The sequence below is a fragment of the Hyperoodon ampullatus genome (genome assembly GCF_949752795.1).
Source record: "Hyperoodon ampullatus genome assembly, chromosome: 18".
Classification (NCBI taxonomy): domain Eukaryota; kingdom Metazoa; phylum Chordata; class Mammalia; order Artiodactyla; family Ziphiidae; genus Hyperoodon; species Hyperoodon ampullatus.
Window position 1 is genome coordinate 430131 of NC_136931.1, and position 24887 is coordinate 455017.

Below are 24887 nucleotides of genomic sequence, written 5' to 3' on the forward strand. Positions count from 1 at the left end.
AGCAGAAAAGCTGTCCGAAGCCCGAGCCTGCAGGGACTACGTCTTCGGAAAAGTGACAGGCCGTCTGGGCCTGGTCCTCAGACATGCACAAATCTTCTGCGACCGTTTCCACCAGGCAAAGTCATCCCGCTTTCCTCCTCTCTTCTCTCCATCCGTCCAGGACCAGCATCCTTTGGTTCACTAGTTCCTAAGAGAAAAAACAAACTCTGACCTCAGAAAACAATCATATCTAACTGTCCAGAGAAGGAGGATTCAGAGCATAGGGAAATGCTTTCCAGCACACAATGTCCCCAGAACGGGTGCCTCCTGGAGCGGAAGGGACGCGGCTGGGGCGGCAAGGGGCAGAGTGGAACGTGGCAGCGTGCCCTTCGGAAGGGCTGCAGGAGAACTTGCCGTGCCCTCCTGGGATCAGGGCACGGCCCCGGTGGTGGGGACTGTGGGCCCACGTCAACCCCACACGTTTCCAGACAAGAAGGAAAATTTAAAACAGTTTCTCACACTCTTTGAAATCATGAGTGACTGCACCCACGTGTGAGTTGTCACCTTGCACCACCAGTTGTCTTTTTGTTTTTTGTCTTTTTTTTGGGGGGGGGGGCGCCGAGCCTCTCGGCTTTCAGGATCTCAGCTCCCTGAACCCGGGCCCTCGGCAGTGAAAGCGTGGAGTCCTATCCACTGCACTGCCAGGGAATTCCCTAGGAGGTGTTACTTTTAAATAAGTGATGAGACAGGCTGGCACTCATGCCACCAACTCTCAGACACGACCCCCTCCCCTCAGAACACCTGTGGCCCACAGACTAGATGACTGGTCCAGTCCCCAAGCCTCCTCCTGTAGCGTGCACGTGTGAAGCAGGGACAGTTGAAATTACACCAGTCCAGCCCCACAAGCACCCCCGGAGCCCCCCACCCTTCCGTCAGATGCCAAGTATGTACTGGGGGGGATGGGTCTTACTCAGGACATGCCCATCTGTGCTCTAAAGGCCCCATTACCTCCTAGTGCAATCTAAGGATCAGGTGGCTTGAACGGTCCTGGAGAGCTGGGCACATCCAAGGAAAAACCCTCCTCTCCCCATGTAACTAAATCAAGTACACCTCCAATTAAAATTTCCAGAAGGCATTTTAGCGTACACAGAAACGACAAGGGGAAAGAATATAAGACAGAGGCAAATAACTGCTAACGTGGCATCTGACAGGTACTTACCTCTGTGTGATCTGTGCGATGTTTGCTTTTTAATGGGAAATATACCTTTGGTCTTCCCGAAAGGAGCCCCCAAACCCTCGTAATTTCTTAAGTGAGAAGAAAGAAGACATCTTTTGCTGTCCATAGTAGGCCCCTTTCACCACATCAGAGTTCGCGCTAATGAGATGACTTCTGGGAAGCCCCCAAGGAGGGGGCTGGGTCCAGGGGCCTGGAGGGTTGGAACTTACAGCCCCCCTGTCCCACGACCTCTGTAGTTTGAATCCATCACCCATGGTTTAATCAACACTGCCCGTGCAACAGAACCTCCACAAAACCCAAAAGGGCCGGGTTCAGAGAGCTTCCACATTGGTGGACAGGAACCTGTCCACGTGCTGGACACGGGCGCACCCCACGTTCCCCCCGGGACCCTTCCCAACCTCGCCCTGTGTATCTCTCCGTCTGGCTGTTCGTTTATAACGTCCTTCATAATAAACCAGCCGTCCAGTAAGTAAATCGGTTTCCTGAGTTCCGTGAGCCACTCTGGCAAATTAACTGGACCAGAGAAGGGGGTCACGGGAACCTCTGACCTACAACCAGTTGGTCAGAAGCGCAGGTGACAACCTGGATTTGTGATTGGCGTCTGAAGTGGGTGTTGGGGGGCGGAATTCAAGACTGAACCCTTAACCCGTGGGTGGAATCTGATGCCACCTCCAGGTAGAGTGTCAGAACTGAGCTGAGCTGTTGCAGAATCGCTTTATGGGGAAACCAGAAGTAAAGAGCTGAAAGTGGAGAACACACACAGGAATGTGTTTTTCCATAAGATCTTAGGAAACTAACCCAAAACTCAGAAAAAAATCATTTCCCTAGGACTTCCCTGGTGGTCCAGTGGCTAAGGCTCCACGCTCCCAATGCAGGGGTCCCGGGTTCAATCCCTGGTCATGGAACTAGATCCCATATGCCACAACTAAGAGCTTGCATGCCGCAACTAAGGAGCCCGAGTGCCATAACTAAGAAAGATCCAGCAAACGGCGATGAAGATCCCGCATGCCGCAACTAAGACCCAGCAGAGCCAAATAAATAAATATTAAAAAAAACAAAAATCATTCCCCCGAGTAAAGAAAAGGTAGGCACACAGAGGCTTGAGACAAAAATCACTTCCTCCACTAGGCAATCCCTCCACAGCCAGTCAACAACAGCAGACGCAGGGCCTGCGCACAACATTCACACAAGTTCCAGGATAAAAGCCCGAGCTGCCCCACGACGTACACGGCACCACTGCAGCAACCCCGACCCAAAACCAGGGAAGCCCGAAGGCCAGAATGACCCCAGGAACAGCCAAACATATTATAGGATAGAGTGAAGATCTGCATAAACATTAAAGACAAAACATGAGTCTTCAAAGAAGTCTTACGTTTGTAGCGAATCATGTAAGCACTCCTCCCAACGAGCTTTTATGGGCCGCATTCCACTTCTTGCTCCTGGCTACCCGAGCAGGAGACATTCCCCAGGAGAAAACACACCCGTTGAATATTCACTTCACTCATCCACATCACCAAACTATGCTGTAACTTCACAAACAGATTTGTCGAGGCTTCAGATCCACACAAGCTATGGAGGCGCTGAGCCCCGAAGACAAAGGGAGGCAGTGAGGCCACGTCCACGCACAAGTGACGGGAAGGAAATACCAGGACCACCCACGCCCGGGCCACCTGCCGCTCACCTCCCCAGCCTGGCTCAAAATTAATGAACGCTTCAAAAATTCTCCAGTGGGGACTTCCCTGGCGGTCCAGTGGTTAGGACGCTGTGCTTCCACTGCAGGGGCGAGGGTTCAATCCATGGTCGGGGACCCCACGTGCTGCACGTGTGTCCAAAAATACATTAATGAGTTAACTTCATTACAGAATTAAAAACTTCTCAAATGTAAAATTTTGACCATCTGATTTGTCAAATGTCCCTTTTACCATTTTGTTTTTGTTTTGGAGCTGTTGGTTTTCTAAGTCTGTGTTTCTTCTACTCCTCTTACAGAACTTCTCAAACCCACCGGGACAAAATGATGAGGTTCTGGTACTTTAAGAGCACACACCACACTCACAAAAGCAGCCATACTGTCAACGCAGGAGAGGGTTTTCTTCCTGACTTCAGCTTGGTGAGACCAGCATGCACCGCCACGTCCTAACTGCCTTCTGCTCTGCATTGCAAGCCTCCACACAGGGTCTCCCGAGAAGCGCTGAGCACAGCCCACAGCCCACCCTCGGGGGCACACGTGCCCCAAACTAACTGCAGTCTACACGAGATCTCTGCTCTGCTTTCCAAACGTGAGACTCAGCTTGGCCCTCAGACGTGCAGAAACAAAGGTTTGTTCCCATGCACCCCCAAAGATTCACCCAGCAGCAACTTCCTTCTGGAAGAGTTTCTCTTTCACCACCTACACTGATATATCAAAACTGTAAAGACGTGGGGCAGGTAACCCAGAAATGGGGAGAGCTAAGTGTGACTGAACATGGAAGCTAGAAAACGAGAGGTCCAGGCCTCCTGAGCCATCATGCGCCCTGTCCCCACTCCCCATGATGCAGGACACCAAGGAAGCCACACTAGCCTCGGTTCCTGTGACCTTATGCTGCCAACGATGGTAGGAGGAAGACAGGTACCTTTGGGTGGTTTTGAACACAGCCACTGGGAAACTGACGTCTGTCTCTTCCACAGAGCCAACTGCTGAAAGCGGATTCCCTGGAGGCACTGAAATGGGAAAGAGAATTAGCTTCCTCTGCAATCTGATGGGGCATCTTCTCACAGTGGCAGTTACAGGCTCAAAGGGACCAGGATTTGGGCTGGGGTGTAAACCTAAGGCCTTTATCTGCTTTATCTCATTAAAAATATGATTCAAACAGGAGAATAAGAAACTAAATGTAATGCAGAGATACATGAAGAATTTTTTTTTAATTTTTTTTATTTTTGGCTGCATTGGGTCTTCGTTGCTGCACTCGGGCTTTCTCTAGTTACAGCAAGTGGGGCTACTCTTTGTTGCAGTGCGCAGGCTTCTCACTGCGGTGGCTTCTCTTGCTGTGGAGCACAGGGCTCTAGAGCACAGGCTCAGTAGTTGTGGCGCACGGGGTTAGTTCCTCCGTGGCATGTGAGATCTTCCCGGACCAGGGCTCGAACCCGTGTCCCCTGCATTGGCAGGCGGATTCTTAACCACTGCACCACCAGAGGAGCCCCATGAAGAGTTTTTATAGCTACAGCTGTCAAAAAAAAAAACAAAAAACAAAACTAATCACTTCGTGCCTGACGCAATTTTAGTCACTGAAATTTTTACAGCCTCAAAAACAAACATTATTCTAACATTAAAATCATATGAAATTTAAAAACCAAAGAGTATTATGATTTATCTTTGATCGGCCACAGGTTAGTATGTTTGTCAGGAAAGCAAATGTTTTTCCTAGACGTTGTACTTTCTAGAGTTCTCCAAGAGGAAAGCAACAGCTTTTACCGTAAGCTGCTAACAATACTGAAGATCAATTAAGGACAGAAGCAGAGACAACCTCGGTTTTCACTGTCACAGGTCAAAAGCCACCACAGCAAGAACAGCACAATAAAAGCCACCAAACGAAAAACAAGCTCTAAGCACACTCACTAACCTACTACTAACTGTATTCAAAAACCCCAACCTAACCAGAGATCTGGATTGTTCCCAGTATTTTGTTACAATGAAACTGCATCCACAGGTGACGACACTTGCATTATTTCAGTCGTGCCACCTTTCATGGTGAGGCAGGCTATTCCCCAACGCAAACTCATTCCCTAACGATTGTTAATTTGCTCATAAGCCAAATTATTCACACATCCCTATCAAAGGCCACAGAGCACTAAAAAGTAAGGTAAGCTATGAGAAAGATACTAAAATCAGGGAAAACTGCACACAGGGAAGCTCTGGAAGGAGACATGGCGGTTAACAGTGACGAGGCTCCTGGAGCCTCTGCGCCATGAATGTCACCTCCCCACCGTAGCAAGTCACCGCGCACAAGGGGACCAGAACCTGATGTCACAAAGGCTGTCACTGTGAGGGGAAGTCTAGGCAAAGGCGCACAGAAGGTGGTGGTCCTGGGCCCTGGTTGGGTGCCAGGCGCTTTGGTCACCTCCTCCGCTCCTCAGTGCCCACCCTGAGGAAGCAGGTCCTGCCGTCCCCCTGCGGGGTGGGAACGCAGAAGTTCAGAGAGGCTGGTGAGCGCCTGAGGTAAGGTAACTGGGAGCTGGAGGCGTGAGACGAGGATTCTGGCGGCCAGTCTCGCTGTCAGGCGGCCTCCAGCCCTAGAAGGACAAAGTATGATCTTCAGGCCTCCAAAACTTGAGAAAATATCCAATTCCTTTATTTTAATTTATAATTTAGTCTTTTTCTGATTTGGTTAGGGGACCACATTAGGTCAGATGCAGCTCTCAAAGACAGGGGTCTACCATCCATTCTTGGTGTTTGGATATGCAAAGCCAACACGTGAAGCTGTGCACACCACAGTTTCCCTTTAACAACCAAGGTACCACGGTCCTTTCTTTGTAAGATCACAAATCAGGTGACCCTGGTGTGTGCCTCAGATGCACACAGGTGCAGCCCCACCAGGCGCCTGGGAAGCTGCCCGCAGCTCCTGCTCAATCCCCACTTCCTTCAGAAGCCGATCACCCCACCTAAGAGAACGTGACGTTTATCCTCCTCCACCCCTTCTCTTCGCTTCCTACTTCCTTTGCTCTGCTTCCTCTTCCTTCATACCTCATATAACCGCCTAACGTGCTACCTACACATTTGTTGTCTTGTGTGGCAGGAACAATGTAGGAAGCTCACTGAATGAAACAATAACTCATAGAAACTTCCAGAACATAAGCTTCCCCTTGAGGAGTGCTGACTATAGTTAAAAGGGCACATCTTTTAACCATAAAGCAGTCTGCTACTTCATCTCCAGCCTTCACATGCCCCCCTCAGCCTACAGGTCACCAAGGCCTCAAAGGACAGCAGCTCATGGGGCAAAGGCCTTGCCTGTCCTGTTCCCTGTGACATGCCCTGGCTAGCAGACTCCACAGATGAACGGAACAGCTCAGTGTGGGGAGGAACCCAAAGATCATGCAACTTCCTCCCTTCATAACTAAAACCACTGAGGTCCATGGAATTCATGACACACCTGTGCTGCACGCCGTCGATTACTGCCTTCCATCCGGTTAACATCTAGAACAGCCCCCTGCAATGCTGAGGGCCACGTGGCCACAGGTGAAAGGCTCTGCTTTCACTGATGTTGCCGGAAACAACCTGAAACGGACGTGCACCAGCTCCGAAATGAACAGAGATGAGAGGGGAAAGTTCACTGTCTTTCAATGCTGTCTGAAAACCAAGATAACTTTCTCCGATCAAAATCCGGAGGCTCCACATTAGTCTCTCAGAAAAGAATTCAATGTGATCACTACTCCCTGGGATGTACAAAAACAAACCTTAAAATATGGTGTATATTTCAGAGTATCTAACCCACGGGAAGGCGTACAATACAGGAGTATCTAAAAGCGAATATGCTGACCAGCTGTAGCCTTACGTTTCCTCGCCTATAAAATAGAGTTAGAGCAGCTCCTACCTAAAGGACGGGTATAAGACTTAACGGAGACAGTCCCCGTAAAGCCCTTAGCACGGAAGCCCTCAAAAAATGTTAGTTACGATTAGAGTGGCAGAACTGGACTCGACGAATGTTGTTCGAATAAAAACCACATAACACTTGCCAAAACTCTTTCACGTCCGTCATCAAAACGGAGAGCAACCCTGCGAGACAGTGCAGAAGTCATATCACCGCTGAGCCCAGGAGGAAACCACCTCGCGGTCGGAGCGAGCGCCCTAGAAGACACGGTAGGTTCGCAGCGGAGCGAGGCCTGAACGCAATTCGCTCCACGCGGCTCTTGGGAGAGCGGAATGAGGACGCGCGGGCAGTGGGCAGGGCGCTGAGAGGCAGCGGGAACTTTCGAAGAAAAGGGAGGGGGCTCGGAGGACAGACGGAACCGGTTCGGGCGAGCGTCAGCCTGCTCAGCCGCGGGGATGGGCTGGAGCCCCGGGGCCAGCCGGCCGGGGGTGTGGTCGCCGCCGCCGCGCCTCCGCCTCTCGGTGCCCGGGTTCCCGCACCCGGTTCCCGCGCCCCGCTCCCCCGCGCTGGCGGGGGATGTGGTAGCCGCCGCCGCGCACCCGCTTCTCGGTGCCCCGGTTCCCACACCCGGTCCCCGCGCAGGCCGGCGCAGCTGGATGGCGTCACCGCGGCGTCAAGCGCAGCCAGCGCCCCTGCCGCCCGGAACCGGCGGGCAACGCCTCCCCGCTCACCTGCTGGGCGGTCCGCCGCATCGCCACAGCACGGCGAGCGGCACGGCCACCACCCTGCTACCGGCCGCCGCCACCAGCCACTGCGACTGCCCCCACCCCCGACCTCGCGCCCCTGGGGCGCGCGCACGCCCAGTGCAGCAGCGACTAGGTCATAGGGCGCCACACCCCCGGCCAACCTCCGGGTGCTTGACGCATGCGCGGTGAGGCCAAGGCGACGACGCGGGGACCTCTCCTTAGGTGTCTACTCTACGGCCTGACTTGGATCTCAACCTGCGCGCCGCCCTGGCCCGCGGTGACCGACGCGGACCATGTGCTGAGGGGACAGCCAGCGCCTTTAGATTTATTTTAAATCCGGCGTCTCCAAGGACAGGTATTTCCGGGGTCCTCCATGGGAAGCGGCTCACCAGAGCGAACGGCGACCCGCTAGGCCCAGCCCGAAGTGCTCCTGGTGGTCCCGGCGCTGCGCTGGGAATCGGTTCCGGGAGGAAGCACAGCACTGGGGCTGCGTGTGCTGTGCAGCCTACTGCCGCTCACGGAGTTGTTTCTGCGTCACGGAAACCCACGCGTGCTGTCCAGGGATGTGGACGCTCTGATCGACGCCGGAGGCCCACGCTGGCCGCCCTGGAGCCCAGAATGAAGCGGCCTGATCCTGGGCAGTGTCGTGGGCCAGCCTGTGCTGACCCTTCCACGTCTCCAGGGACAGCAGCCTGTGCCTCCTCGAAGCCCCACTTTCTCTTCCCCAAGTTCTGCAAGAGGGCATAGAATAACCACAGGCTTTCTCGCACCTGGGACTGCTGTTCTTTTAGTACATTACGGAGGCAAAGATGCCTGGGAAAAGGCCCCGATATGCGACGGCCATCCCGAGTGCCAAAAGGGAACGGAAAGCAATTACCCTCGACGTGAAATTAGAAGTGTTAAGACGGTTTGAAGTGGGTGAAAAGCTCAGCCAGGTCGCAAAGGCCTTAGGCCTTGCTGTCTCTACAGTGGCGACAATCCGAGATAACAAAGAAAAAATCAAAGCGAGTTCACAAATAGCTACTCCGTTGAGAGCCTCCCGTTTGACTCGCCACCGAAGTGCAGTCATGGAGACCATGGAGCGGTTGTTGCGTGTGTGGCTTGAAGACCAGAGCCAGCGAAACGCGCCCCTGAGCGTCACCGTTATTCAGGAGAAGGCTAAGAGTTTGTTCGATGACTTACAGCGTGAACAAGGGGAAAGCTCTCAAACAGCAAAGTTCAGTGCAAGTAAAGGGTGGTTTGTGAGATTCAAGGAACGCCACTGTTTGCCCCACTTCAAGACGAACAGCACGGCTCCTGGTAAGGAGGAGGTATATCCAGAAATCCTGAAAAGCATCATCCAAGAAGGTGAGTACACCCCCCAGCAAGTTTTTAATGTAGATGAGACAGGGCTTTATTGGAAAAGAATGCCTGAAAGAACGTTTATTTCGGTAGAAGAGAAAGCTGAGCCCGGGTTTAAATCATCCAAAGATCGCTTGATGCTGCTTCTTGGTGGCAATGCAGCTGGGGACTTTAAGTTGAAGCCCTTATTGGTGTACCACTCAGAAAACCCCAAGGCTCTGGAGGGGTACTCCAAACCCAATTTGCCTGTGATTTGGCGCTCCAATAAAAGGGCCTGGGCGACCAGGAGCATCTTTCATGAGTGGTTCACATACTTTTTTTGCCCTGCCGTTGAAAAATACTGTGCCCAAAATAATCTCACCAACAAAGCACTGCTCATCTTAGACAACGCGCCATGCCACCCAGTAAATTTGAGCGATCTGTCTGATAATGTAAGAGTGGAATATCTTCATGACAATACAGCTGACTCGATCCAGCCCATGGGTCAAGGTGTGGCCTCTACCTTCAAAGCTCATTACCTGAGAAGGACTTTTGAGCACATCCTAGAAGCAACAGATGGGGACGATACAGCTGAGATCAGGGAGTTTTGGAGACAGTACAGCATCATGGATGCTGTGGACAACATTGCAGTAGCTTGGGAGGAGCTCAGGCCAGCAACAATGAACAGCGTGTGGAAGAAGATTTGGCCCGAGTGTGTTCAGTTCCAGAGTGTTTGCCAAACAGACAACATTGCCCAGCTTCAGCAAAATATCGTGACCCTTGCCAAGAGTGTGGCACTCGGAGAGGTGGGAGAAGCTGACGTGGAACAGCTGCTGCAGTCCCACGAGGAGGGTCTCTCAAATGAGGAGCTGGTGCAGCTGGAGCAGGAACCGGCAGGAGAGGAGGAGGGTGAAGAGGCTGCACCTGCCCTGCGCCAACTAACCACACGGGAGCTGTCAGCAGCCTTCTCACATTTTGAGGCCGGCTTGCAGGTCCTTACCAGTAACAGCCCTGATGATGCGTGGAACCTGAAAGTTACGAGAGCAATCAATGATGCAATAAGCTGCTACAGGGACCTGTACAGTGAGAAGGAGTGGCGCTCAAAGCAGCTCTCCTAGGCGACTCAGGGTGCGTGACCAGACGCAACGGGGTGACCTCCTGGGTGAGGCCCAACCAAGCCTCTGCTTTCAGGTGTTTAACATCCCTGGAAACCCTGCTTCTGGTATTTTCATTTTGACACTTAAGAGCATCCGTTTTGGCATTAAAATTTTACTTAAATATGTGCTTTAAGAAGATTGAATGAAAGAAAATCCAGGAAAAGTTATCTAAAACAAACTACGAGGAGACTAGCCCTGGTAGACATTAAAACACACTATAAAACCTCTGTGATTGAATCAGGGAGGTATTCAGACCTGTAGGATACAATAGAAAGTCCAGAAATAGATACAAATAGGCTTTTGTTTTTTTTTAAATAGTGCAGGACAGCTGGTTAAAATTTGGCAAAAGATAGTTAATTCATAACTCACAGCATACACAAGAATAAACAAACAGATGAGGGATCTAAATGGAAAAAATGAAACAAGTACTACAAAACACATGGATGAATGTCTTTGACGTGGGTGTTGGGGAAGATTTTCTAGGACTCAAAATCCAGAGGAGATTTAAGATTAATCAGTTTAACCATATGAAAAGGTAACAAAACTTTTCTATGAGGATAAAACACTACAAACAAGGTCAAAGGCAAATGACACACTGGAAGAAAATTTCTCACAGATAATGGGCTAATACCCGATAAGTGAAGGACTGTTAAAGATTGAGAATACCAAAAATCCAATAGAAAAGTGGGCAAAAGATAGAATTCATAAATAAGTAAACTAGATCCTGAAACATAAGCTTGACCTCACTCAAGAGAAATGCAAGTGAAAGCTACACAGATACCATTTTTCATCATTCAATAATCAAAAAGTGTGACTGCACATTCTCTTGGTGTGGCTGTGGCATTACTGGCACCCTCATTCATTGCTGGTGAGAGTGCAGGTTTGCACATCCCTTACCGAGGGGCATTGAACACTAGTAAAAAAATATATTTTTGATTTAGCAATCCCACTTTTAGGATTATACCCTAAAGATACACTGACAACAAAAGAAAATATATGTGCACAGATTATTTGTTGCAGCCTTGTTTGTAACTGCAAAAGCTACGGAACAGCCTGAAGAGTCTCAAGTGAAATAGTCATATAAAATGGCACTTCCACACGGTGGAATGTAAGCCAGTTGTAAATGATGATAGCTACCATAGTAGTAGAATAAGGAAGAACTCAGCTGATGTGGTTTTCAGGATATATTATTAATTGAAAGAAAGCAACATCCAAGAGTAGCGTGTGCTACCTTTTGTGGAAGAAAGAAGGGGAAATAAAATACACACGTACTTACTCTTGTACGAAAAGAAACCCAGGAAGGAGAAATCGGAGACTAAAGAGATTGGTTATGGGGGTGGGGCAGAGATGTACCTTTTGGGAAGTTCTGATTGGGGAACCATGTTAATATATTGCACAAACAAAAGTAAACAAGGGTAGGGAAATAAAACAGTGGAGTATATGAACGGAACTGTATTGCGCATGAATTGCATATCCACAACAAGGGGGAGAAACACCAAAGTGAATTTTAAACACCTTATTTTGACTTATGCCCTCAGACGAGAGACAAAAAAAGAACCTAAACAAATACTAAACGCTTGTTAGTAGCCTTGTTTTTCACCAGCATAGGTGAGCAATGCCAAAGGTGCTTTGTGTGTACTCTAGGATTGAGTAAATAAGTATATTATGGATAATGGAGCCGGGTTTCTCACTGTCAAGCAAGGGAATTGCAAATATGAAGAAGGGAAAGAATGACTCGTGTTGTTTTGAAATTGGAAGTATCGGTGTAAACTCATGGTTTTTAATATGTTTATAGACCAATAAGGAAATGGACATGGGGTACTATTTCCTACCCCAGCCATGAGTGTAACCAACGACCACATCTTGTTTCCTGAGTGCCATGCTCCACCAGAAGGTTCTGGGGCTCCTCAGAAACATGACTGGTTCCAGGGCTGGGACTGGGGAAATTACAGAATAAGCCTGGAATACCTTGCTATACTGGAAAGGAAGCAAATGCCTAAAGAATGCCAGGAACGTGTCAAAAGGACACAGGAGACGGGGGGACCAAAGCATCTCCAGGAGTAGGACAGATGACACACTACAGACACAGCATCACATCTGTGAAAATGCCACCAAAAGTGCAAAGCCCAAATCCAATCAGAAAAACCCACACTGAAGGAAAGTTTTCAGAATAATTAGCCTGTGCTTTTCTTTTTCTTTTTTTTTTTTTAATTAATTTATTTGGCTGCGTTGGGTCTTTGTTGCTGCGAATGGGCTTTCTCTAGTTGCGGCGAGCGGGGGCTCCTCTTCCTTGCAGTGCGCGGGCTTCTCATTGCGGTGGCTTCTCTTGTTGCGGAGCAGGGGCTCTAGGCACACAGGCTTCAGTTGTGCTGCCACAGTAGCAGCAGTTGTGGCTCGCAGACTCAGTACTTGTGGCTCACAGACTCAGTACTTGTGGCTTGCGGGCTCTAGAGCACAGGCTCAGTAGTTGTGGCGCACGGGCTTCGTTGCTCCGCGGCATGTGGGAGCTTCCCGGACCAGGGCTCAAACCCATGTCCCCTGCATTGGCAGGCAGATTCTTAACCACTGAGCCACCAGGGACTTCCCTAGCCTGTGCTTTTCAATGTCAGTGTCATGAACCCTTCCAGATTAAAGGCTAAAACGACATGGCAACTGAATGGCAAAATCTGAATACGGTTTGTTGTAGGTTTTATGGTCCCAAATCAATGTCAACTTCCTGATGTTATGACCGCACTGCAGCCGTGTAAGGCAACGTCCTTGTTTGGGAGTAACACACGAGTTACTTAGAGGCAAAGGGGCAACTTAACTGCCAGATGGTTCACAGGAGTGTGGAGAAAGGATGAAGCAAACGGGGCAAGACGTTAACATTGATGGAACCCAGGAGGTGGGTACCTGGGAGTGTTTCTGCAACACTTCTGTAAGCCTAAATTTGTCAAAATTAAAAGGTTAAAAGAAAGTACTCTTTCATACCTGAAGGGGGTGGGTGGAGGCTGCATCCTGAGATGCCCACATGCAGCCTTACCTGTTTGAAGCTGGGGGCGCCAGCAGCAGGCCCACGGACCCCCTCTCACGCCTTTCCCCCACCCTCTGCCTGTGCCCCCATAGAGCTCTCAGGTCTCCTCGGCCATAGGGCTGCTGTCTACCAGCCTGTCTGGATGCAGCTGGATAAAGGCACCTTCTCAAGCACATTCCTGATGTTTTCTTTGAGATCCTGGTCAAAACCAGGGCTCATATCTCTAGAGAAGTGTACATACAGAGGTTTGAATGTAATTTGGGAGGGGGTGTAGGGTTCTCCTGAAGTCCAAGGGCCCTGTCAGTGGGCCCAGCTTGTGAAGACGCGAGAGGCTCCCAGGTGCTAGACCTGGGACCTGCACTACTTACAGTGCGTTAACGAGACAGTTTTTCCACCGGGACGGTTGTGCAGAGAAGATGTATCTTCTACTCACTGAGCATTCTCCGTGTGCGGGGCTGTGCCCGGTGCTTCCTGGCACCCAAACAGCCCCACCAGGGATGTGTTTTAGTGCCTCTTAGAGGGGTCAGCACACTGAGGCCTAGGCACGATGCCCAGATTACAGTCGACCCCGTTGGATGGGGAGGGCTGTGGGCTGTGACTAAACCTGTTTTTGATTCATATGTCAAGCAAACCGTGCCCTGTCCCCAGCTCAGCACACACACCACGGTCTGGAGAACACAGATATAGTGAGACAGGGGCTGCAGCGCATTACACAGCCCTCCTGGGAGGGCCTGCCCATGCTAACTGGTTCCTTGGTGGGTTCTTGCTACCATGAGCTGGACTCACAAAGACCCACACATGATTCTGTTTAAAGAATTTGTCATCCAGAAGGGGGAGACGGGGCAGAGGTAATGGGGGTAGTTTGAAAAAAAAGAGAGCCAACTTTGCCCAACCAATGGCAGTCTAGGAACGTTTCTTGTGGACACAGTGATTGACTGTAACTGGAATAACGTGCTGATTACACGGGAAATTCAGGGACAGCCAATATCCCTATGACAGAAATGCGACGCTGCGGTGAGACGTGTGCAGATCTGGGGTGTAGGAAGAGGGCATTTAGCCTTTAACCCCCGCTCAACCCCGAGAAGAAAGGGGTCCCGATGGGGGCCAGCCTCCCACTGTGCTCAGCACAGATGGAGGGGATCGCCTAAAGCCACCGGACAGGGCTTCCCTGGGGTGCAGAGGGGTGAGGAGTGGGTGGCGCTGTCTTTACCCACCGCCCGCGTCGGCCCGCCAGCTAGCTAGGCTGGCCGAGCCTCTGCTCGGGCTTCCCAGTCAAAGGTGATGGACGCCCCGGTGGCTGTGTCCCCTGCCCACCGCCCACCACCTGTGCATCAACAGTCAGCGCACTCCAGGGCGGGGAGGAGGGCAGGAAGAACTGCGCAGCCGTGTCCTGAGACGTCCTCTTCCCACGGGCCTTCCCCTGGACGGCAGGGTCTCCCAAGGGTCCCCACAAACGCAGCTCCCCCACTGGATAGCTGGGGGTCAGTCCTGCATCCCAGGCTCCCTCTGCTGGAGCAAAGGTTTCTGGTGCCTGACCTCAGGCCCCCAAACAGAAGGCCCCCGGTCGGGGTCTCCAAGGCCTCTGCAGGCAGGCACCGTGGTGGCAGGACGCAGCTCCCCGTCACACTGGGTCCCGGGCCTGCTGTCACCAGCCCTCTCACCTAACCCTGACCTCCCCCGGGGGCACAGTCCCTGCTCCACACCTGGAAGCCGGGCAGCCTCTTTGGGTGGGACCCCCTGCCCCCCAGCTTGGAGCACCAGGGTGAGCTGGGCTGGGCCAAGGCAGGAGCGGCGCCCAGTCTGCCCAGCGGTGACAGCTAGACGGCCCCTTCCTTCCACGTTGTGTACAAAAAGCCAGTAACCCGTGGACCGGCCCGCCAGAGGAGGACCCAGAGAGAGAACCCTGGTGGGAGGCAGGGGCAGGGCCCTTGGGAGATAGTTAGGAACAGCCCCAGCCAGGGACAACCAGAGGTCCCCAGAGAGACAAGGGGCTGGGGGAGGGAGCCTCCACGTAGAACCCAAACCATCCACCGCAGATAAAACTCAGGCCAAGGCTAAGTGTGTAGCTGGCATCCTCAGTCTTGTCGGCCACTCCCCGGAAGCCCTCCAGGATTTCCAGGGTGGCCCAGGCCCAGCAGCCTTGGTCCCAAGGGTGTGGGGGGCTCTTGGCCAAGGGGAGATGAGAAGAATCCCTTCCCCACTCCCCTCCCCTTAGAGCTCTGCAGTTCGGGGAGGGGGTGCACATCCTGGCCCACACAGCAGCCGGAAAAGAGCCAGGCATGGCTGCCCCAAGTCCCGGTAAGCGCTAGGGGATGGTGGTCCTTGTGGTGCCCCACGAGGCCAGTCATCCCCCAGAGCTTACCATCATCCCCGAGGTGCTGGGGAGAGGTCCAGGGGCTCTAGCCTAGGTTCTCCAGAGCACAAGAAACGCCTTGACTTTGACAACGACCGGCAGGGCGGGCCCCAGACAGGCCCACGAGGGGTTCCGTTGCTCTAGGCGTCCACGTCTGGACCAGGCTCCTGGAAGAGTGACTGCTTCCGCAAGGTAAGGCGGGCACACCTAGGGCACGTGGTGGAATTGTCGTAGTAGCAGTCCCTGGGGGCAGGGAGACAGGGTCAGCCCGGGAAGGGGCATGGCTCTCTGCATGTAGACTTCTACCACCGAGTCTTCACAAGGTCCTTAAGTCATGTCCCAGTATCCCCCCGGACAGACGGGGAAACTGAAGCAGAGTTTCTCCCAAAGGGTCAGTGCAGAAGGCTGCACCCAGGCATGCCTGCCAGGCCTGCTGTCCTGTCCCTGTGTGCGGGCCCTTCCTAACGGCTCCACACGTATTGCCTGTGGCCCTGTGATGGGGAGGGTTCTGCTCAGAGCTCAGTGACCCCCGACGTGTGCCCACTGCCGTGCAGAGCCTCCACTCAGGGCTCTGTGGAGGTGCACACGGTCCCCACGGCAGTTTAAATGTTTGAAGGGGGCGCAGCAGTATTGGACAGGACAGACACCATGCAAACTGCCAGCTCGAGGGAGCTCACGGTTTTAACAACAGCTTCTGCTATAGTCACTGCAACCGCAAGCCCAGCTCTGCAGACCTATGAGGTCGGCGGTGGCTCTGAGGAACACCAAGTGCCAGGAAAAACCAGTGTGGACTGAAACGGGTGGTGGGGTCCCATCTGAGCCCAGTGTAAGAAGCCGTGTGGGCCCAGCAGGCGCACGCCTATGGGTAACTGTGCTTAATGAATTCAAATATCTTTCTTCTGATTTATGTGTATCATTCTTCTAAACATCCACAAGTCTTTAGGACATAAATGCTTAAGTTGTTTGAACCTAAGTACTTAATAAACAAAAATGTTAGGTATTTCTCACGGCCTAGGGAATGTTTGAAAACAAATCACAAGAGCTGAGAAGTTTCGGAAGCCCTGGCCTCAGCTAAACCTCAGTCCCAGTGGAGGAGGGAAGCCAGCCGCATACGTGCGCACCCGCGGGGTCTGGGCTGCGCACCCCTCCCCAGCCCACGGGGGCTTCTTCCCAGCAGAACTTCAGCTGAGTCTCACCATCAGGGTCTAAGTCCACATCTCAGGGTCAAGGCAAAGAGATCTGAAACCAGGCGGCGAAGATCAAGCCCCAGTGTCTCCCTCCCTCCCTCCCTCTCCCTGCGTCTATCAGAGGGGGTCGGGGGGTCAGGGTCTCGAGCACCGACCTGTGGAAGACGGCGGAGCAGTCGGCGCACACCGACGTGTGGCTGTCGAAGGGGAACAGCACGTCGCCCTCTCTGCAGAGCTCACACACAAAGCCCTTGGCCTGGCACCGCTGGCGGCAAAGCGGGATGGTCAGTGCCCGCTCCCAGGGTGGAGGGCACATCCGCCAGAGCCGCCCCCCGCCCTCCCCGGCTGGCCCGCGGGGGGACCCACCTCGCAGTCCAGCTTGATGTGCTTGGCGAACAGCGTGTGGGTCTCCGCCAGCGAGCAGCCCAGGCGGCCCGTGCGCGCGTCCAGCAGGTCCTGCACGGAGTACATCTCGTCGCTCTCCACAAAGTGCTGCCGGTGCTGGAGCTGCGGGCCCGGCCAGCGTGACCCCAGGGCCCTCGCCCTGCCCACACCCCGGCTCGCCGGAAGCTGGGCCCCCTTCCCCACTGTATCTCGTCCACACACCTCGCCACGCCCTGACACGCTGCTTCCTCCTCTTCCTGTCTGCCCAGCCCGAAGGGCACTGCTCTGCCCCCGCCCCCCGGGACCCAGACACTGCCTGCCTGCAGCAGGCACCCAGCGAGTATTTGTAGGACAAGTAAACAGGTGAGCCTTGAAAAGTGTTTTGTGGTCCGCCCTTCCTGGGCTGGCCCGTGCCTGGTCCACTCCATGGAGACTCCCATGAAGGCTGCAGGATGAGACCCGCGCCTCTCAGCGCTCCTCACGTGGATGGAATCAGAGCAGGTTTTTGTGGGTACAATGCCTGTTTGCTTACGGCAGACCTAGTGTTCCCGGGGACAGTATGGAGACCTTCTGCTAACAGCACAACACACGCAAGGCATCAAGCCATCCCCCCACGGCCCTGGTCTGTTTCCCCCCCACCCTCCCCGACAGATCCCCTCCCCCCCACCCCCGGGGCAGGTGGGCTGACCTGCAGGAGCAGTCGAGCCGCCATGGCCTCCCTGCAGGTGATGAAATACGGCTTCATGAGCAAGATATCCTGGCGCAGCTTCTGTGGACGAGAGGGGCCGGTGGGCATCCCTGGTGGGGGCAGGGGCTGTGCCTGGCGTGTCTGTGGGGGCGGGGCTGGCCCTGCTCTGGCTCTGTAGGAAGTCATGTCACCTTACGCTCTGGGTCAGTAGGGGACAGGAGGTACCTTCCCGTCCCCCAGCGCAGCCCCGGATCTGAGCGCTCCAGCCAAGCTCAAGTTCAAGCCACAGCTTCCCGGCCAGGCAGGACCCTGAGGTTCCTTTGTCCGCAGTCTCTCCCCCGAGCCCAGCTCCACACGTGCACACACACCTCGGGCGCATCTGAGCTTGCCTCCATCGACGGAGACTGACCAGTCAAACCCCTCCTCAGCCCGGGATCTCGGCAGCTCAGCCTGCTGTGCCTCAGCCCGGGATCTCGGCAGCTCAGCCCGCCGTGCCTCAGCCCGCTCCCCTTCGAGCCCCACCCCTCTCAGCACCAGCCTGAGGCACCCTCACCTGCCCGTGCCCCACCCCAGCATCCTGCTGAGTGGCCCCCACCACTCTCAGGTGCGTCCAGCACCTGAGCACACAGACGTGGTTAAGTGGAGAATACACACTGGGACACAAAGACTAGTGCAAGAAAGAGAAACAGTGCGGTTTGTCTCCATAATGTCCTCCAATAGGCTGGGTTAGATAAACTACATCACTGAAATGAACTTCACCTGCTTCTCATTTTTTTTTTTTTTTTTTTTTGCGGTACGCGGGCCTCTCACTGTTGTGGCCTCTCCCGTTGTGGAGCACAGGCTCCGGACGTGCAGGTTCAGCGGCCATGGCTCACGGGCCCAGCCGCTCCACGGCATGTAGTATCTTCCCGGACTGGGACACGAACCCGTGTCCCCTGCATTGGCAGGCAGACTCTCAACCAGTGCGCCACCAGGGAAGCCCCGCTTCTCATTTTCTAATGTGACTACTAGAAAAATTCAAATTGCCTCTGATCCTTGCGTTGTATTTCATATTGTGGCTGGACAGTTGCTTCAGCGACTTTAACTTAAAGGACAGGGGCGGGGCCCAGCTAAGCAGGCGGCATCTCTCCGCACCACCACCCCCGAGCGGAGCAGGGTCGCCGCCCCACGCCCGCCCCCTCCCCAGCCTCACCCGGATCTCCACCAGCTCCTCCACGTAGTTGAACAGCAGAGGGTTGATCTCCCGGAGCCGGAGCACGGGCCTCGACACCATCAGCGCCAGGTAGCGCATGCTGCCGCGGGACACCTGCGGGGGGGGGGGGGGGGGCGGGAAGGCGGCACCTCGGGCGCGCCGCCCCCAGCCACGCCCCCTCCCACCCCAATCCCCAGCGGCCGAGGGCTGTACCCCAGGGCCGTGCCCCTCGCTCCACCTCGCTGCGCTCCCCGCCCACCTTGCGCGGCTCGAAGTCCCAGTTGTGTACCACGCGCGCTGGGATGACGGCCAGGTCGTTCCAGTGGCAGTGGCTGCAGTAGTACTGGCCGGTGTAGTCGCACTGCCGGGCCTCGCTGGGCACGCCCCCTGTGGAGAGGGAAAGCGTTACAAAGTCTGCGAGACCTGCGAGGTCCCTCCCCCAGCCCCGCCCACGGCACACAGGACGAGAACCAGCGGGGCCAAGGGTTCCACCCTCCACACCCGACTCATCGTCTTCTAGGCCACCCTGCTTCCCTGTTTCTCACCAGTAAAATGGGACAATAGTAGAACTCCCGCCAGGCGACTGCCAGAGGCAGTATATTTCTCGGAAGAAGGCCGGATACACAGCCTGTGGAGGACGGCTGCGGGATTTCCCCATCGAGGTGGGTTTTCTGTGACAATGGGGCCACACCTGGGAGGCTGAGTGCAGCCCAGCCCTGCAGGGACTCCTAGGGGACCCACGTTGCAACCTCACCCTGCCCGGGTGGGAAGTGAAAAGGAACCCATAGCAGCCCCTTGTCGCTTCCCCAGGAAAGGGGCAGGACTCGCTCCACCGGCGTCACGCTACCCTCAGCCATTGCACGCACCCAACTTCCTCATTCAGCTGTTGGCAGGGCTCCTGGCCCAGGCAGCTCCCCTCGGCCCTGTGCCCTGCTCTCCCCGGGGCACTCACGCAGAGAGATGGGTGCCCGGCACTCAGCACAGCGGTAATCCTGGCTGTCCAGCCCTGCCTCGGGGCAGATGTTCAGCTCATACTCGGCCTGGTGGCTGACTTTGGACCGCACACAGGGCTTGGAGATGAGGTTCAAACACTTGCTGTGACAGCGGTAATAACACCCTGGTTGGGGGCCCAACAACGTGCCTCTTAGAAGGGTGGTCACCCTGCAGCCCAGGCTGACCTTCAGCTGCCGGGACCCCCAGGGACCTCCACTCCAATTCCCAGACCAACGCAAGAGCCTCTCCAGGCACCACTGCAGGTTCCCAAATGTCAAAGGTCCCTTCAGTCCCCACCCAAGTCTTGCCCTGAAGGTACGTGCAGACCTTTCCCCCCAACTCCATACTCAAAGGGCCAGGGGCCTGCCTGCCATTCCCATCTGGGTGCCTAAAGGGCTCAAACCCAAGCTGTCTGAGCGGAATCCAGCTCTTCCTTACCAATCCCGCCCCAGTCTTCCCAGCTCAGGTTTCAGTGCCTCCATCTTTCCACCTACTGAGGCGTCATCCCAGTCCTTCAGCTAGTGCTGCACTTGGCCCCTTCTCATCCGAATGCCCCACCCTAGTCACAGTCCATCACTTTCCCTCCTTCAGGCCACGCTCAGCTCAGCAGCCGGAGTTCAAACCTAAGTATGTCCTGCACTCACCCGTGGCCCCAGTGCACTTACGCAAAAGGCTCTAGCCACCTCTGAGCCCACCTCTACCATGCCCCCTCCCCGACACGATGCTCCAGCCACACTGCTCTCTGCTCCTCCTCGAAGACACCGGACACACACTGACCACAGGGCCTTTGCACAGACAGCGCCCCTGAAGAAATGTTCCTTCCTAGATATACTCCTGGTTTGCCCCCAACCTCCAAGTTTTTTATTAAATGTCACATGATGCCTTTTCATTTCACCCTAACGTAGCACCCATCCCCCTCCCCAACACATGCTAGTCCCTTTCCTTATTCTTGTTTACTATATGTCTAACATACCATTTATTTATTTGATTTTTCATCCAGAACAGCACCTCCAATGGAATTTTCTGCAGTGATGGAAACGTCCTGTCTGCACTGTCCAATGGGTGGCCACCAGCCTCATGTGGCTATTGTGTACTTGGAATGTGCATGGTACAACTGAGCAACTAGTTATTTACTTTAATTAACTGAAATTCGAATAGCCACGCATGGCTAGTGGATGTGAGCCTGGTGAAGGCAGGTATCTGGGTCTTTCATCCCTCGCTCTACCTCCCATCCCCCCCACGCCTCAGGGCTCAGTAAATACCAAAAACACAGCAGAGAATTCCCCCTCCCCTGGGGCCTGGAGTGCCAGGCCAGAAGGAGCAGTCCGGTCTCGGCCCACCTGTGCAGGTGTACCAGGTCTGAATGAGCCCCCAGATGACGGTGTGACACTTGTCACAGGTTTGCTTCACACTCTTGCTCTTCTCCTTGTAGAAGCGGTGCTCGAGAAGGACTCGGATGTTGGGCTCATCCTCACTGGGGTCCTGGGGAGGGGGCCAGGGAGGGTCACAGGTGAGCCAGGTGGCAGCTCTTTTCCCGTCACACGAGCCCCTTGACTACGCCTCCCAGGTACCACGTGTAGCAGAGGTTGTGAAATTTACCCCAGTGCCACAGCCCTTCCCTTACAACAGAACACAGTGACTGGTCAGGCCAGGACCACCCAGGTTACAGACCACCTTTGTACCTAGGTGCTGCCCCGGCGGCACGTGAGCAGGAGTGAAAGGGCCTTTGCTGCCCTGCCCACATTGTGTTTGCTGGCTGGGTGCAGACCCAGAGGCAGGGGGGCGGCTGTCGTGGACTTGCCAGGGGCTGGCAGAGCACCGAAAAAGGAGGACCTGGGGTCTCCGACACCAATAGCTGCCAGATGGGCCCTGGGCCACCTACAACATTTCCATATGAGTAAAACTACACAACCAATTCCTTTAAGCCACTGTACTTTGGGGTGTCTTAGCTCGTGCCATAGCCTTACCTATATTCTAATGAACATTCCACTTTCTATATTTCCAGGGACTCAGGAACCAGTGCAGGGATGCGGTGGGGCCCCAGCCAAACAGGGCATAGTCTCAAGGACTACATGACGGACCCCTGTGGTGTTTGGCTTCCAGGATCCGCGAGCCCTTCTGCTGTCACCTTCGGCAAACCACCCCCTCCTCTGGGTCATGTGGTTCAAGGTGGGATTAACTTACCCACTTGCTCCAGTGGGTGGACACATGACCCAGGATTGCGATCACCATCAGACTAGTAGAGAAACAGGCTGCACCTGGGGTGAGGGCCCATCTCTGTCCCGCCTGCCTGGGTAGCTTCAGCCAGTCAGGTGCGGAGGGTGGAACCTCAGCCCCTCTGCCCGCCGAGGCGGCCCGGCCTCCGGAAGTGCGTGCCCCAGCCCAGCTCCAGCTGCCTGGTCGGGGGCGGCCGGCACCCACCTTCAGCTCCTGGAGCTTCAGCCGGAGGTGGATGAGCCTCACCACGGCATCCTTCTGCTTCTCCGACTGCTCCGGCAGCTCCAGGATGACCTGCTTGCACTCCTGGATGGCCTGCCGCAGCTGCTGGATGTCAGAGGCCAGGAACAGGCCCTGCTCGGGTGGAGGTGGGAGGGGGCGGGTTTGGGGACAATGACAGTCAGATGCCCCCTGCGTGCTCTCCTTTCTGGCCGGGCCCAGCCTCATAGGCAGTTGGGCCCAGAGAAGACCTCCCTGAGCCCTGCTCGCCCAGGTGGCCCAGGTGGCCAAGGACTTGCTCAAGACCCGGGAACCCGGGCAGCAGAGGCAGGAGCCACACCACACCACCTGCCCCCTCTCTGGACCTGTCCACCCATGGACCTCTAGAGACCTAATTCAGGATGTTTTTCAAAACACAACTTCCCTCTTTTAGAAATCCAATTGCTTTTCTGGCTATGCTATTTCGCTTACTTCTACAGAACTTCCTCTTGGAGGAAAGCAGGGAAATGACACTCGTCTGTCGACAAGGAGAGCAAGTGGCCTCTGGTTCGGTCACCAAGCTCAGAGACACCCCGGGCACCCACCCGCCCCTGGCCCCAGCACCTCACAGGTGGACCGGGGGCGGGGCCCAACAAAGCCCCTAGACTCAGGGGCAGGGAGACAGGCCAGGTCTCAGAGCTGGGGCTGATCTCGCCCCAGGAGAGCAGTGTCACTGCCCTCAGGAGCCATGTTCCTCCCCCCATACACTGAGCCTCCAGGCAAAGAGGAGGTGACACTTCTCTTGGAAACCAGTGTGTGGCCCGTAGGAGGGGCTCAGAAATGTTACAATAAAGATGCAAAACACATAAATGAAATAGGTATCTGTAGCAGCAAAGTGCAAAGCTTAAAGGCCACATGAACAACAAAAATGAACAGCAAAAGAGAACTGGGGTCTCCAGGTGAATTTTTTAAAAACCATATTTGAATGTTACTATAACGTTTCTCTCAAAAGTTGGAGATAGTTTGCATAAAACGGGAAGATTTTCAAACTTTAAAAAAAAAGTATTAGAGCCCTTTTATTAAAAAACAAACAAAAAACAAACAAGAAACAGCAAGGTTTCCATGGAACAAAACATGGCACAGAGAAGAGCGGCCCTGCCTAGCGGAGTGGGCAGCGGGTGTGGGCGGGGCCTTCCCTCTCCCGCCCTCTCCCTCACCCTACAGCGTGACTGTAGGATTCGTGGGACCCCAGGTGGAATTAACTCTCACATCTGCCTCAAGGACCCGGGTGCGGAGGGGAGGGAACGGCGCTCAGGAGAACAGCAGCCCAGGCTCCCAACCCCAGGTCCGGCCCGTCCCCACAGGCCCGCAAACACGTTTTGGGGGTGGGAGCCAGGTGTCACATGGGCCTCAGATTCCAGGCCCAGGAGCCCCTGCTGAGGTGGGCATGGCCGGCTCCTCGTGCTTTGGGGGCTCACCTCGTCCCCCTCCCTGCCCGCAGACCCTGAACCTTACCACAGGGCGGGCGAAGTGGTCCTCGGACAGGCCTAGATCCATCACGCGCTCAGGACAGCGGAACTCTGGCTCTTCCGGGGGCAGCTCGGGCAGGGCCTCTGGGGAGGGCGGCAGAGAGACGAGTCAGCCTGCCACCCCCAGGAGGAAGCTGTGGAGCCCACGGGAGGCGAGGGAAGCAGGGCCCTGCCCTGGCATCGGCCCTGTTTGCATTTGCAAAGGAACCCGTGCAGACAGGAGAGTGCCGTGCAAAAACAGTAAATATTACAGCAACATGCCGATTTCTAAGGCCCATGCCTCGTGTGTGCATCTGCGGGCTCGAGAAGGGCCGCTGGAGCGCTACACACCATAACACGTGAAACCCCGTGTGGACACCGGCCACCTCTGCACACACGCCCCCGGGGCCCCCGGCAGCCCGTTGGCTCCATCCGCAGTCTCGGGGCTCACATCCTGCTGACCTCTCACCCTCCAGATCTTGGCGCTGAGTTCACGCCCCAAGCGTTCTCCAAGTGAGCACCCGCTGTGCGCTGGGCCCTGGGACACAGCAGTGACAAGACAGGCACACATCCCTGCCCTGGGGAGTGTTCATTCCCCAGGGGATGCAACAGGGGGAAAGCGGGTTGTGCTGCAGAGAAGAGGGGGCCCCCGCGTGTCCACGGGAGGAACCCTGTAGGGGGGGGCCGGTGTGACGGGCTCAGACCACCCGCACAGCAGCCCCCAGCACCCACCTTCAGGAGCGGCCTGCAGGGCCTCCCTGCCGGGCCCCTGCTCATGCTGCCAGGGCCCGAGCTGCTTGTTGAAAGGATTGAGGTGGACCTGCCGGAACCGGGCGAGCTTCTCGTCATCTTCCATAGCACCCCACCTGCGGGCGGGCGGGCGGGCCGGGCGGGGCAGAGGTGGGTGTCTGGCTCCCCGGCTTGCCACGGTCCCCTCCCCTTTCTGAGTGCCTGGGGCTTCGGAGGGGAGGCCTGGCCCCTCCCCCTTCCCCAGGAGGGTCCGGGCCAAACATCCCCACACCACGGCCTCCCCCTTCAGACCCTCCCCAAACCAGCCGAGCCCCCTCACCCCGGCGCCCACTGCTGGAACCCCCTCAGAAAGAGCAGTGATGTCCAAGCCGCTGATGGGGCAGGCAGGGCCAGGAGGGCGTGCC

The 24887-nt window shown here is 55.0% G+C and overlaps 2 protein-coding genes and 1 long non-coding RNA gene across 14 annotated transcripts in view; 1 reads left to right on the forward strand and 2 right to left on the reverse strand.

Annotated features, from left to right (window-relative positions):
* LOC307066210 (mitochondrial inner membrane m-AAA protease component AFG3L1-like) overlaps nt 1-5938 on the reverse strand; it is a gene marked incomplete at its 5' end in the record, with an annotated part of 21296 nt that extends 15358 nt beyond the window's left edge. The window contains 4 exon segments of the mRNA XM_079723306.1: nt 94-155; nt 158-187; nt 5784-5851; nt 5934-5938. Of these exon segments, the coding sequence (XP_079579432.1) occupies nt 94-155; nt 158-187; nt 5784-5851; nt 5934-5938 (165 nt within the window).
* Nucleotides 3889-24887, reverse strand: part of DEF8 (differentially expressed in FDCP 8 homolog) — a gene marked incomplete at its 3' end in the record, with an annotated part of 25822 nt that continues 4823 nt past the window's right edge. The window contains exons 2-14 of one of the 12 annotated variants that reach the window (XR_013811403.1): nt 24466-24599; nt 23741-23838; nt 22232-22381; nt 21151-21292; nt 19770-19934; nt 18818-19204; nt 18385-18560; nt 18179-18292; nt 17626-17706; nt 16920-17060; nt 16709-16818; nt 15376-15609; nt 13206-13236 (exon numbers count right to left, since the gene is read on the reverse strand). Coding sequence is in view for 8 of the 12 variants with exons in the window: in XM_079724339.1 (XP_079580465.1) it covers nt 9604-9871; nt 16709-16818; nt 16920-17060; nt 17626-17706; nt 18179-18292; nt 18385-18560; nt 18818-19204; nt 19770-19934; nt 21151-21292; nt 22232-22381; nt 23741-23838; nt 24466-24589 (1956 nt within the window). Of the gene's footprint in view, nt 3914-9603; nt 9872-13205; nt 13237-15083; nt 15610-16708; nt 16819-16919; nt 17061-17625; nt 17707-18178; nt 18293-18384; nt 18561-18817; nt 19205-19769; nt 19935-21150; nt 21293-21994; nt 22098-22231; nt 22382-23740; nt 23839-24465; nt 24600-24887 lie in introns of those variants that run through there. The other 11 variants (XM_079724341.1, XM_079724339.1, XM_079724345.1 and 8 more) reach the window with 11 other exon arrangements.
* LOC307067065 lies at nt 8767-12956 on the forward strand. The gene is made up of 2 exons (XR_013811405.1): nt 8767-8870; nt 12687-12956. It is a non-coding gene; the product is annotated as an uncharacterized lncRNA (long non-coding RNA).